At 64.7% G+C, this 14046-nt stretch overlaps 1 protein-coding gene across 1 annotated transcript; it reads left to right on the forward strand.

Annotated features, from left to right (window-relative positions):
* The first annotated feature begins 6755 nt into the window (after positions 1 to 6755).
* EGR4 (early growth response 4) lies at positions 6756 to 9933 on the forward strand. Its single transcript, XM_077782657.2, has 2 exons — positions 6756 to 7492; positions 7796 to 9933. The coding sequence occupies exons 1-2, from the start codon at positions 7354 to 7356 to the stop codon at positions 9124 to 9126; spliced, it is 1470 nt and encodes a 489-aa protein (XP_077638783.2). The 5' UTR covers positions 6756 to 7353; the 3' UTR covers positions 9127 to 9933.
* The last annotated feature ends 4113 nt before the right edge of the window (positions 9934 to 14046 follow it).

The following is a 14046-nucleotide window of genomic DNA, read 5'->3' on the forward strand; positions in this document are numbered from 1 at the left end:
CAGAACCAGCGCCGTGCCGTCGCTCCGGCCTGGGTTTGCTGCTCTGGGGGCAGCAGGGATTACTGCTGCCTGCTGCCAGTTTTTAGGAGCGCTGCTCTGCCAGGCTGCTCTGCCACTCCTGGGGTCAGTGGCGCTCCAGAACTGCAGGCAGCAGCCACGTTTCAGGGCTTTAACCCCAAAATCAGCAGCTTGGGGTAAAAAAGCAGGGATGTGGGAGAAGGAATCCGTGAATTGGAGGGGCAGGGAGATCTGTGGTGGCCAGCAGAGCACCCGGAGGATGTGCAGAGGTGCAGCAACCTAAAACCAGGAGGGAGATAACCATCCAGCCTGGCCTGCACCTGGCCCGGGCTCTGAAATTCCAGCCTCTGGCCAGTAATTAAAAATAAAGAGCCCCTTTGGGCAGGCGTTCTGCAGAGCCTCACGTGCTGAATCTGCTGAGGCTGTCCTGGACAAGTCCCTTGGAGCGTCTCTTGCCCTGCCCAGGGCTGGGGACAGTGGGAGGGGGCTGTGACACCCGGCCCAGCTCTGCAGGGTGTCTCCCGTGCCCCTGGGGCATCCTTCCATGCCCCTGGTCCATCCTCCCGTGCCCCTGGCCCATCCTCCCGTGCCCCTGGGGCATCCTTCCATGCCCCTGGTCCATCCTCCCGTGCCCCTGGCCCATCCTCCCGTGCCCCTGGGCATCCTCCTGTGCCCATCCTCCCGTGCCCCTGGGGCATCCTCCCATGCCCCTGGTCCATCGTCCCGTGCCCCTGGCCCATCCTCCCGTGCCCCTGGGCATCCTCCCATGCTGCTGGAGCACCCTCCCGTGCCCCTGGCCCATCCTCCCGTGCCCCTGGGCATCCTCCCGTGCCCCTGGACACCCTCCCGTGCCCCTGGCCCATCCTCCCGTGCCCCTGGCCCATCCTCCCATGCCCCTGGGCATCCTCCCGTGTCCCTGGGCATCCTCCCGTGCCCCTGGGCATCCTCCCATGCTGCTGGGGCATCCTCCCGTGCCCCTGAGCATCCTCCCGTGCCCCTGGCCCATCCTCCCGTGCCCCTGGCCCATCCTCCCGTGCCCCTGGGCATCCTCCCGGGCCCATCCTCCACAGCGCCAGGAGCGGCACCGGAGCCGCTGGGCCCGGCCCGTTTCCATGGCAATGCCGAGCTCTGCCTTCTTCTGGAGTTCTCCGGGAAGGGGAGATGGATGGAGCAGGGGAGGGAGGGCAGGGACAGGAGGAGATGAGCTCCACGCTCCAGAGGGATGGCTGGGATCTTGGCAATAAGGGATTCCTGGGCTGGGATTCCCAGAGCAGCTGGGGCTGCCCTGGATCCCTGGCAGTGCCCAGGGCCAGGCTGGACACTGGGGCTGGAGCACCTGGGGCAGTGGGAGCTGTCCCTGCCATGGACGGGCTTTAATGTCCCTTCCCACCCCAACCATTCCGGGATTCTCTGACCCAGTGTCCCAGCCCTGAGCTCTCCGTGTCCCCAGCAGGAATCACTGTTGTCACCGGGTGCCACCAGCCTGGGACATCCATGGCCAGCTCCCAGGGCCTGGAATGCTGCAGGGCTCCTTTGGGTGCTCTCCCCTGCCCCTCGTGCCACGGGGGGATTCAGCTGCACTTCCACGGAGGATTCCTTTAAAACACCTTTAAAATAAAATAAAATTCCTTTAAAATCCCTTCGGCTGCTCAGCCCCCTCTGCAGAGCAAACCTGGGCAGGGGCAGAGATTCACGGGACGCTGTTCCATCAGGGATGGAAGTGCTGGGGAGGTGGGAAGTGCCGGGGGTTGCTGGCTTTCCCTCAGCTTCCAGGGCCAAAAACCCCTTTGGAATTCCAGAAGCATCGTCTGGAACATTGAGGAGCAGCGGCTCAGAGCCGGCCGAGCTTTGTGCTGTCCGTGGGAGGAGCCCTGGAAGGGCTCGGTGTCCCAGCAGGGAATTTCCCAGCTCTGCCCGGCGCAGAGGGGCTCTGCTGCCCAGGAGGGGTCACCGAGCCTGGATCCTGCACTCACCCGTGGCCTGGAGGCTCTTCTGAGCCCGCAGGGCTGGGAACGCCGGGATGCTCCAAAGGCCAGAAACAGGGATTTCTTCACACCTAAAACCTGCATCATCCCCAGCACAGGAATGGAGAGGGCTCCGAGAGGAGCCGCTGGGAAAATCCCTGAGGAGCACCGGGCGTGGGGCACGGTGAGCTGCAGAGGTGCCCGAGCCGTGGGCATTCCGGCCTGGGGGGCACCGGGGTCTCACCGCTCCCCAGCTGCCTGCGGGCTCCGGGCACGCAGCCCCAGCCTGGCTGCCAAGCAGCCCGGCCGCCAGCCGAGCCTCAGCCCGTCCCGCGGCACAAACGAATGCCAGCCTCACATCGCCACTGCCCACCTCTGCCCCTGCCTGGGGCTCGCTTCCAGAGGGAAAAGCTACTCCGGGTATCCCCCAGCTCCTCTCCGACTCTGGCAAGGCAAGGCGGGAGGAAGAGGATGATCCTCCTCCTTTCCATGGTAGATTCTCCCTTAAACAGGCTGGGAGACCCGGGAGCATCCAACCCCTGCCAAAACCCGCCGGGCTAAAACCGAGCCAGGCCTCCAAAGGTGAAAACCGGGGCAGAAACCAGAGCCGAGAGCCGGGGCTGGGTTTCCGTAGGGACGGGACCGGGAGGGACGGAGGGAACGGAGAGGGAAGGGACCGGGAGGGATGGAGGGGACCGGGAGGGATGGAGGGAACAGAGAGGGATGGAGGGAACGGAGAGGGAAGGAGGGGACGGGAGGGAAGGAGGGGACCGGAGAGGGAAGGAGGGGACGTGAGGGAAGGAGGGGACCGGAGGGAGGGAGGCTGCCCTGCCACCGCAGGGGGCTGCTGGCAGCACCGAGGTGAGCCCGGGCCGGGCTGGCGCCGCTCCGGGCCAGCAGGAGCAGCGAGGAGCCGGCCGGGCAGGACAGGAGCCCAGGGCGGTGCCAGCGGGGGCAGCGGCAGCACCGGGGGAGCCCACGGAGCCTTTGGGGTGCTGGAGCCAGCCGAGCCCCCCGGAAAGCCCAGAGACCCCCAACTCCACCTGGGGCACAGCCAGCCCTGCTCTGGGGGCGTTCTGCTGCCCCACGGACGCTCCCAGCTCACGGCGGGAGCCCAGATCCCTGTGCCCGACTGGGCCGGGCTGCGAGCGGCGGGGGCAGCTGGCCTGGAGGATTTTCTCCTGATCCGTGTGACGGAGCAGCTCCCCCCGGGAGGGCAATCCCGCCTCCCGGCAGCCCGGAGCCCCTTCTGGCACTTCTGGCACCGGGATGCGGTGCCAGCCTTGGCCAGCCTTGGCTCGGCCGCGGTCACGTTTGCCCATTACCTCATGCGTGGTGTCACCTCCACAGCCACCCCCTCCCTCCCTGAGGGTCGCGCCAAACTGTTCGGGTTTTGTCGTAAAAAACAAAACAGCAAAAGCTTTTCAGCAGAAATCTCGGTTTGTGTCGGGCTAAAGGGTGGAAGTGTTCATCCAGGGCAGGACCTTGCAGCCACTCCCGCACAGGTTCATAAACCACACGGTGAAGGCTGATTTTCCTCCCCGGGAGCTGAGCCTGTTTCAGGACCAGCTCTGAGGGTGAGGGGAGGTTTTTGGGAGCCGTGGCAGGAGGCTCCCGTGCTGCTGTCTCAGAGCAAGGACAGTGTTCTCCATGCCTGCGGGGGAAGGCAGCAGAGCTGTCCCCGGGTGTGCGTGGCAGAGACCCAGACTGCAGAGCCTGCACATCCCCTGGCATCCTGAGGGGCCAGATGGGCACAGCCAAAGCAGCCAGAGGGGCTGAGCCCCGGGGGCCCCACGCTGCAGCCAAGGAGAGGAGGGGAAGAGATCCAGGACCCGCGGGTCCAGCCCTGGTTGGATCCAGCACATCCCTCCCAGCAGGCTGGGCTTGTCCTCAGGGGCACAGGGGAATATTCCCAACCTGGTCACCATTCTGGTCCCCATGATCTCCTGAAGCTCCAAATTCCAGGGTCACTGAGCACTGCAGGGCGAAATTTTGACTTTGATTTACTGAAACCCATGGTCTGGCCATTGCCCTGGGCTCCCCTCACCTCCCGTGAGGGACAAACGGGGAATAATGGGATGCCACGGGACACTTCACCCTCTGGTCACTGCCTGCACCTCTCCAGCCCCTCTTGCATTTCCAGCCCGACCCTCAGGGCTCATTCCCCCGATGCCCAGGGGGGTTTGCTGCCTCCTTGCCCCTGTGCCGGGGCTCTGGGTGCGGTTGCAGAGGCAGCAGCTCCCCCAGGGAGGGGAGGTGCTGCGAGACACAAATCCCGGGATCTGCCCAAGGTGAGGCCGTGACTCATCCCGGAGCCAGGAATAGCTCGGGAGCAGAGCCCTTCACCTGCTGCTGCCACCTGGGCTCAGCCTGGCACGGCCCTGGGCACGGGGCACAGCCCGGCACATCTGGGCACAGCCCAGCACATCTGGGCACAGCCTGGCACATCTGGCCGGCCAGCAGGGCTGCAATCACTTGGAGGCAGGAAAAAGGCATTTCGGGAGGCCAGGGAGGGGCCCCCTCCTCTTCTCCAGCTCCTTTGCATGCACAGCCCCGCTCCTGCTCAGCCGAGCTGCTGTGCGCTGTACAAACCGCGGGTTTGCACCCCAAACATCTGCCTGAACATCCCTCCCGGCGGCTTTGAGCCCAGCAGCCAAAATGCCCAGAGCAAGCCTTCCCCTCCGCGCCCCAGCCGTGCCAATCCGCAGGCCGGTGACACTCCGCTGCCCAAAGCATCCCTGCATCCCAAAGCATCCCAAATCGCCGCTGAAATGCCGAGCGCCGGGCAGGGCAGCAGCGCGGCCAGGCCGGCTCCCCGCGGCTGAGGATGCTCGGCGGGGGAGGCGCCGCCAGGATCCCTCCCGAACCTGCCGAGCCCGCCCGGAAAGCTTCTCCTGGGGGCCGGTGGGGCTCGCGGCGTGGATCTGCCTTCCGCAGCCCGGCCCCGAGCCCGCCGCACGCCGGCCTGGGTGGGACCCTGGGCCGGGAGGCTGAGGCTGCAGGGAGGCAGCTCCACGCAGCTCAAAGATCCTCTCAGCTCAGAATTCCTCACAGCTCGGAGCTCCTCACAGCCTGAGCCTCACAGCTCAGAGCTCCTCTCAGCTCAGAGCTCCTCTCAGCTCAGAGCTCCTCTCAGCTCAGAGCTCCTCTCAGCTCAGAGCTCTTCTCAGTTCAGAACTCCTCACAGCTAGAACCTCTCAGCTCAGAGCTCCTCTCAGCTCAAAGATCCTCTCAGCTCAGAGCTCCTGACAGCCTGAGCCTCTCAGCTCAGAGCTCCTCTCAGCTCAAAGATCCTCTCAGCTCACAGCTCCTCTCAGCTCACAGCTCCTCTCAGCTCAGAGCTCCTCTCAGCTCAAAGATCCTCTCAGCTCACAGCTCCTCTCAGCTCACAGCTCCTCTCAGCTCAGAGCTCCTCTCAGCTCAGAGCTCCTCTCAGCTCACAGCTCCTCTCAGCTCAAAGATCCTCTCAGCTCACAGCTCCTCTCAGCTCACAGCTCCTCTCAGCTCAGAGCTCCTCACAGCCTGAGCCTCTCAGCTCAGAGCTCCTCTCAGCTCACAGCTCCTCACAGCTCGGAGCTCCTCTCAGCTCAGAGCTCCTCTCAGCTCAGAGCTCCTCTCAGCTCACAGCTCCTCTCAGCTCAGAGCTCCTCACAGCCTGAGCCTCTCAGCTCAGAGCTCCTCTCAGCTCACAGCTCCTCTCAGCTCAAAGATCCTCACAGCCTGAGCCTCTCAGCTCAGAGCTCCTCTCAGCTCAGAGCTCCTCTCAGCTCACAGCTCCTCTCAGCTCAGAGCTCCTCTCAGCTCAGAGCTCCTCACAGCCTGAGCCTCTCAGCTCAGAGCTCCTCTCAGCTCAGAGCTCCTCTCAGCTCAGAGCTCCTCTCAGCTCAGAGCTCCTCTCAGCTCAGAGCTCCTCACAGCCTGAGCCTCTCAGCTCAGAGCTCCTCTCAGCTCACAGCTCTTCTCAGCTCACAGCTCGTCTCAGCCTGAGCCTCTCAGCTCAGAGCTCCTCTCAGCTCAGAGCTCCTCACAGCTCAGAGCTCCTCTCAGCTCAAAGATCCTCTCAGCTCAGAGCTCCTCTCAGCTCAGAGCTCTTCTCAGTTCAGAGCTCCTCACAGCTAGAACCTCTCAGCTCAGAGCTCCTCACAGCTCAGAGCTCCTCACAGCTCAGAGCTCCTTTCAGCCTTTGCTTCTCCTCCGGGCCGCTCTCTCTGCCGCAGGAGGAGCCGGCATCCACCTCCCGCTCCGCACCCCGCATCCAGCCGCGACAGGCCGGCAGAAAATATCAAAAATCCGGCCGGGAGAGGAGCGGAGGGGAGGCAAGGGGGAGGAAGAGCAAACCCAGCACCTTTGGCGCTTCTAGAAGGAGCAAGAGCAACCAAAGGCATTCACGGGGAAAAAATAGCACAGGGCGAAGGAGAGCCTGGGGAGATGCAAATCCGAGAGAGGAGCAGCCCACGGTGGGACGGGAGCCAAGGCTGCGGAGCAAGGGCCGGAGCCGCGGGGATGCCCCGAACGCCGGGGAAAGCAAAGGCTGCGAGCGCAGGCTCCTTGCTGCACGGCCGGGGCTTGCACACGCGTGTGCACACCCGCGTGGGGCCGCGGCTGCGGGAGGGATGCTGGGCGCGCAGAGCAGCAGAGATTTGTCAAAAATATCGCGATTATTAGTTAAAAAGAGAGAAGGGGGGGGGGGAATGAAAAACAGAGCGAGAGAAAAGGGGGAGGGGAGGAGGGAAGGGGGAGGGAAGGGGCATGGCGTCACGGGAGAGATTTCCTTATTGGGACTCCCTAGCCTACATCCTGAGTCCATGTATGGGCATTTACGTCACGGCAGCCTCACTGGGGACTCCAGAAATGGCTGCGGCGGAAGGTCGGAGCAGCCCCGCTCCCGCTATAAAGGGGGCGGCGGGGAGGGAGCGCCGGGTGTCCGCTCGGGCTGCGCCGCCGCCGGGCCCTGCCTGCCCCCCCCGCCCGGCCCTGCCCCCGCAGCGCCCCCGACCCCCGCCCCGGCACCCCCGCACCGCCCCAAGCACCCCCGGCATCACCGCGGGGTCCCCGGCCCCCGCCCCGGCACCCCCGCACCGCCCCAAGCACCCCCGGCATCACCGCGGGGTCCCCGGCCCCCGCCCCGGCACCCCCGCACCGCCCCGGGCTCGCCGAGCCTGGCCCGGCTCATCCCCGAGCGTCGCTCGGATCCGTGCGGGCGCCCCGGGCGTTCCCAGCTCACCCCGGGCTCGCCGCGAGCATCGCCCCTGAGCATCCAGCGGCTGTCCCTGGGCAGTCCCCGGCTCATCCCGAGCGCCCCCGGCTCTCGCCGAGCATCCCCGGCTCGTCCCAGCCCTGCCCCCCCGCTCCGGCCGCGTCTCCAGGGAAGATGCTCAACGTTATGGATTTCTCCTGCCCGGATCCGCTTTACTCCAAGTACGAGGAGAGCTGCGAGATCAAAACCGGAGACCTGCAGGGCTTGGGGCAGCCTGAGCAGCAACTTCTGGCAGAGGCCGATTTCCTTGGAGGTAAGGGCGGGCGGGAGCCGGGCAGGGATGAGGGACCCCGCTGGGAATGATCGCTGCATCCAGGAATCGGGAACCTTCCCCTCCTCCGCTCTCAGCCCCGGCCTGGGCGTTCAGCAGTCCCCGCTGGCTCAGGGCGGGGGTCCTGAGGGTCCCGCAGGGGGAGGGGGCCGAATCCCAGGGCTCCCTGGGCGGTTTCAGGGACGGAGACCTCGCGGTGACGCAACAGCTGCCGCTGCTCCCTGCATCCCGCCCCCGGCCCCGCATCCCTCCAGCCCTCTCACCAGCGTCTCCTCCGTTTCCCAGGTGAGCTGCTGGGCGTCCCCGGCAGCGGCGGGGCCGTGGATTACTCCCTGCTGGGCAGCCAGCCCTCCCCTTCCCTCAGCTACACCGGCAGCTTCTTCATCAAGGCGGTACCGGAGCACCCGCAGGACCAGGAATCCCTCTTCAACCTGATGTCGGGGATCCTGGGCATCTCCCCCTTCGCCTCCCCCGAGGGCCACCAGAGGCACCTGGACGCTCTTTACCCGTGTCCCGAGGTGGCTCAGAGCCAGCTGGACCTGTACTCGTCGTGCCAGGCCGAGCTGAGCGGATCCAGCCCGGCCCCGTTCCCGGAGCCGGGCTACGGCGCCTTCCCCGCGGCCGAGGGCGCTCAGCCCCCGCCGGCGCAGCCCGCGCTGGGAAACGCCTCCCAGTGCTTCTTCCAGCCCAAGCTGCTGGACGGCAAGCAGGACGTCAAGCTGTCCTCGGGCTCGCCGCCGCTGGACAAGTTCAAAGCCGCCTGCGCCCCGTGGGAGCCCGTCTCCCAGCAGCACCAGGCCTACCTGCCCGCTGCCTTCCACCCTGCCGAAGGCTTCGCGGCCGCCGAGGGCGGCCAGGGGCTGTTCCACCCGCTGGGCTCCAAGATGGAGAGCGTCTTGTCCGGCAGCTGCCAGCCGGAGCTCGGCGGCCTGGCAGAGGAGGCCGCCTGCTTCGGAGCCCATCTGGGCTTCGGCTGCGAGCCGGAGAACTTCCCCGCCCGCGGGGACTTCGCCGACGGCAAGATGCACAGCCTCCCCGCGCCCTTATTGCCGGACTTCGACGCCTCCCTGGCGCAGGCCGAGGTCCTGCCGGGCCTGATGGGCTCCGCCGAGCTCCTGCACCCTCACCCCTCGCCCTCCGTGCCCCCCACGGACTTTCTGGGCCACCCCACGCCCTCCTCGCTGCCCGCGCTGCTGCCCGGCGCCCCTCCCGCGCCGGCCGAGCCCAGGAAGAAGACGCGGCGCGGCAAGTGCTCCTCCAAGTGCTTCTGCCCCAAGCCCCACGAGAAGGCGTTCGCCTGCCCGGTGGAGAACTGCATCCGCAGCTTCGCCCGCTCCGACGAGCTCAACCGGCACCTGCGCATCCACACGGGCCACAAGCCCTTCCAGTGCCGCATCTGCCTGCGCAACTTCAGCCGCAGCGACCACCTCACCACGCACATCCGCACCCACACGGGCGAGAAGCCCTTCTCCTGCGACACCTGCGGCCGCCGCTTCGCCCGCTCCGACGAGAAGAAGCGCCACAGCAAGGTGCACCTGAAGCAGAAAGCCCGGACCGAGGAGAAGCTCAAGGGCCTGGGCTTCTTCTCGGTGGGGCTCTCCTTCGGCACCCTCTGAAGCCCCGCTGGGCCTGAGCGCTGCCGGGCGCCGCTGCCCGAGGGCCCCGGGTCTCAGGGGAGAGCCGGGGGGCGGTGCGCCCCGGGGCCCGGAGGAGAGAGCGGCGGGGCCCCGGAGGAGAGAGAACGGCGGGGCCCCGGAGGAGAGAGAACGGCGGGGCCCCGGAGCGGTGCCGCGACCCCGGAGGAGAGAGCGGCGGAGCCCCGGGGCGCTCCCGGGGCCCCGGAGGAGAGAGCGGCGGAGCCCCGGAGGAGAGAGCGGCGGAGCCCCGGAGCGGTGCCGGGCCCCGGAGGAGAGAGCGGCGGGGCCCCCGAGGAGAGAACGGCGGAGCCCCGGGGCGGTGCCGGGGCCGGGCCGCTCCCGGCGGGGACGGCGCGGGGTGGCCCCGGAGCGGAGCCGCGGGGACCGAGCCACCCCCGGCTCCCGCTGCAGGAGGGGATGGAGAGCCCTGTACGGACAGCAAACGCCGCCCGGCTGGGGCTGCGGACGCCCGGAGCGCCCGGCCGAGATTTCCCAAACCAGCGCTCCGCAGGATCTTCCTGCCTGGAGATTGTCCGGCCGCGGCTGCTCCCGTCCTTTCTCCCCAGGGAGAGAGACCCCACCAGGCTCTGGCAACCGGTGCTAACAGGCCCTAGGAAAGGTGATTTCATTTCATTACTATTATTATTACTATTATTATTATTATTATTATTATTATTATTATTATTATTATTATGTTTGTAAAAAGAAAAGGCCTCTATCAGGAATATTTCAGATTTGTGTCTATTTTTCTAATTAAAGATTTGAGCTGATCCAAGCTCTCACTGAGCTTGCTCTCTGCCTTTCCGTCCTGTGTTTCTGTTGGGGTTTTGACCTCTGCTGCTGCATTTTGGGAAAGAAAGGTGCTTCCATAATGAGCAGGGAGAAAAGATCCATCAGTGCAGAGCTCCCGAGCGTCCCCAGGCCGCAGGTGGGAGCTCATCCCGGGAGGAGGTTTCAGCCCGGGCAGAGCAGGGATCCCTGCTCCCTGTGCTGGCTGAGTCCTGGAGGAACCTGCCCCACAGCCCAGCCCAGAGCGCCCATTCCAGGACTGCTTCCAGTGGGATGTGGATTCCCCTCCCCCAGCTTCTCCCTCAGGAAAAGGGATGAGGTCCCCGTTCCCCATTTCCAGCCTGGCTCAGCCCCAGGGCTGGAGAGGATGGGGACTCTGCTCAAAAGGCTGTTTACTGCCTCCCTTTGGGATTTTAGATAAAAGAGGGATGCTGGTTCCCCTCTCCGGGGGTTGGATGGCGCAGGAGACGCTGCTGCAGCCAGGAATGTCCCTCCCGTGGAAGAACCTCCCTCTTCTGGTGGTTAAGAATCAGTCACAATCACGAAACCCCAAAATCTCGTCCTTCCATGGGAGATGCTTTGGTCTCGTTGATCAGGAGAAGGTGCCTGTGGCACCGGGGGCAGCAGGGCCATTGTCATGGATGCTCAGGTGATTTCGGGTGACGCTCCTTTGCTGGCAGAGGCAGGGAAGGGGCACAGCTGCGATCTGCTCTTTCCTTTCCTAAAGGAATTTGTCCCCCCAGAAGCCCTGGAGGGGGGGGATCTGCCCCAGCCATACTATGAAGGAGAGAGGGGTAACCTGGTTTCATTCCTTCAGGCCCCTCAGCCCTTTGTCAACATGTGGGCTGGAGCCTCAACACCAGAAATCCCAGCAAACCCAGTGTCCCAGTGATCCCAGCAGTGTCCCAGTAATCCCAGCAGTATCCCAGTAATCCCAGCAGTGTCCCAGTAATCCCAGCAAAACCAGTGTCCCAGTAATCCCAGCAGTGTCCCAGTGATCCCAGCAGAACTCAGTGTCCCAGTAATCCCAGCAGTGTCCCAGTAATCCCAGCAGAACTCAGTGTCCCAGTAATCCCATCAATGTCCCAGTAATCCCAGCAGTGTCCCAGTGATCCCAGCAGTGTCCCAGTAATCCCAGCAAATCCACTGTCCCAGTGATCCCAGCAGTGTCCCAGTGATCCCAGCAAACCCAGTATCCCAGTAATCCCAGCAGTGTCCCAGTGATCCCAGCAGTGTCCCAGTGATCCCAGTAATCCCAGCAGTGTCCCAGTAATCCCATCAATGTCCCAGTAATCCCAGCAGTGTCCCAGTAATCCCAGCAGTGACCCAGTAATCCCAGCAAATCCAGTGTCCCAGTAATCCCAGCAGTGACCCAGTAATCCCATCAATGTCCCAGTAATCCTAGCAGTGTCCCAGTAATCCCAGCAAACCCAGTGTCCCAGTGATCCCAGCAGTGTCCCAGTAATCCCAGCAGTGTCCCAGTAATCCCAGCAAATCCAGTGTCCCAGTAATCCCAGCAGTGTCCCAGTAATCCCAGCAGTGTCCCAGTAATCCCAGAAGTGTCCCAGTAATCCCAGCAGTGTCCCAGTGATCCCAGCAGTGTCCCAGTAATCCCATCAATGTCCCAGTGATCCCAGCAGTGTCCCAGTGATCCCAGTAATCCCAGTGTCCCAGTAATCCCAGCAGTGTCCCAGTGATCCCAGCAGAACTCAGTGTCCCAGTAATCCCATCAGTGTCCCAGTAATCCCAGCAAACCCAGTGTCCCAGTAATCCCAGCAGTGTCCCAGTAATACCAGCGGTCTCCCAATGATCCCAGCAGTGTCCCAGTAATCCCAGCAAATCCAGTGTCCCAGTAATCCCAGCAGTGACCCAGTAATCCCAGCAGTGTCCCAGTAATCCCAGCAGTAATCCCAGTAATCCCATCAAACCCAGTGTCCCAGTGATCCCAGCAGTGTCCCCAGTGTCCCAGCAGGATCCCAGTTTGGAGGAGCTGGTCCGGGTGTCCCAGTAAATCCCAGTTTGCAGGAGCTGCTCCGGGTGTCCCAGCAGGATCCCAGTTTGCAGGAGCTGGTCGGGGTGTCCCAGTAAATCCCAGTTTGCAGGAGCTGCTCCGGGTGTCCCAGTAAATCCCAGTTTGCAGGAGCTGCTCCGGGTGTCCCAGCAGGATCACAGTTTGGAGGAGCTGGTCCGGGTGTCCCAGTAAATCCCAGTTTGCAGGAGCTGCTCCGGGTGTCCCAGTAAATCCCAGTTTGGAGGAGCTGGTCCGGGTGTCCCAGTAAATCCCAATTTGGAGGAGCTGCTCCGGGTGTCCCAGTAAATCCCAGTTTGGAGGAGCTGGTCGGGGTGTCCCAGTAAATCCCAGTTTGCAGGAGCTGCTCCGGGTGTCCCAGTAAATCCCAGTTTGGAGGAGCTGCTCCGGGTGTCCCAGTAAATCCCAGTTTGCAGGAGCTGCTCCGGGTGTCCCAGCAGGATCCCAGTTTGGAGGAGCTGCTCCGGGTGTCCCAGCAGGATCCCAGTTTGGAGGAGCTGCTCCGGGTGTCCCAGCAGGATCCCAGTTTGGAGGAGCTGCTCCGGGTGTCCCAGTAAATCCCAGTTTGCAGGAGCTGCTCCGGGTGTCCCAGTAAATCCCAGTTTGCAGGAGCTGCTCCGGGTGTCCCAGTAAATGCCAGTTTGGAGGAGCTGCTCCGGGTGTCCCAGTAAATCCCAGTTGGCAGGAGCTGCTCCGGGTGTCCCAGCAGGATCCCAGTTTGCAGGAGCTGCTCCGGGTGTCCCAGCAGGAGCCGAGGTGTGGAAGGCCTGTGGAGCTGGGCTGGGAAGCTCGGCAGGCCTTGGGGGTTTGGGAGCTGAGATGGATGTGGGAAGGGGCCAGGAGGAAACCCGGCTGACGGGGAAACCCCAAATTTCCCCTCAGATATGTCCCTAAAATCTGGCACCCCGATAGCACCCACGGGTGCTCGTGACCCTCGGGTGAACCCTCCCAGCGTGTGGGAGCCTAACCCTGAGCCAGGGCCACGCCAAGGGGTGCAGGTGACCCCCGACACCCGGAAAACCTTTTCTGGGGGGACAGCCCAGTTTTGTGGTGAGAAGGGAGCCCAGGTTTCCTTTGGGAAGGGCCTGGGGGATGCCAGCCCCAGGGATGCCAGCCCCCGAGGATGCCAGCTCTCAGGGCATGCCATCCCCAGGGATGCCAACCCCAGGGATGCCAGCTCTCTGGGCATGCCAGCCCCAGGGATGCCAGCCCCAGGGATGCCAGCCCCAGGGATGCCAGCCCCGGGGATGCCAGCCCCTGGGATGCCAGCCCCAGGGATGCTGCCCCCAGGGATGCCAGCCCCAGGGATGCTGCCCCCAGGGATGCCAGCCCCAGGGATGCCATCCCCAGGGATGCCATCCCCAGGGATGCCAGCCCCGGGGATGCCAGCTCTCCGGGGATGCCAGCCCCGGGGATGCCAGCCCCAGGGCCGAGCTGTCCCGCAGCGCCGGCCATGGGTGATGCAGGAGGCCTCGATCAGCACCCTCAGGAGCCGTCCAGAGCTGACGTGGGCCCGGAGGCTCTGCAGGGGCACCACCCCAGCCTTGGCACGGCGCTGCCCTGGCCAGCACTGCCGGGAGCTGGGAGGGCTGGGACACCCCCAGAGCCACCCAGAGTCACCCCGAGCCACCCCAGAGCCACCCACAGCCACCCACAGCCACCCCAGAGCCACCCAGAGCCACCCCAGAGCCACCCACAGCCACCCCAGAGCCACCCAGAGCCACCCCAGAGCCACCCACAGCCACCCACAGCCACCCACAGCCACCCAGAGCCACCCCAGAGCCACCCACAGCCACCCACAGCCACCCACAGCCACCCAGAGCCACCCCACAGCCACCCCAGAGCCACCCACAGCCACCCCAGAGCCACCCAGAGCCACCCACAGCCACCCCACAGCCACCCCACAGCCACCCTACAGCTGCTCGCCCCATGCCCACCCCACAGGGAGGACACACGGCAGTGCTGGATGCCCTTGGCACGGGCAGCATGCTGAGGGGCGCCAGGCTGAGGGGCGCCAGGCTGAGGGGTGCCAGGCTGAGGGGTGCCAGGCTGAGGGGTGCCAGGCTGAGGGCCCGGGAGCT

This window comes from Lonchura striata, chromosome 4 (assembly GCF_050655825.1).
Source record: "Lonchura striata isolate lonStrDom1 chromosome 4, ASM5065582v1, whole genome shotgun sequence".
Classification (NCBI taxonomy): domain Eukaryota; kingdom Metazoa; phylum Chordata; class Aves; order Passeriformes; family Estrildidae; genus Lonchura; species Lonchura striata.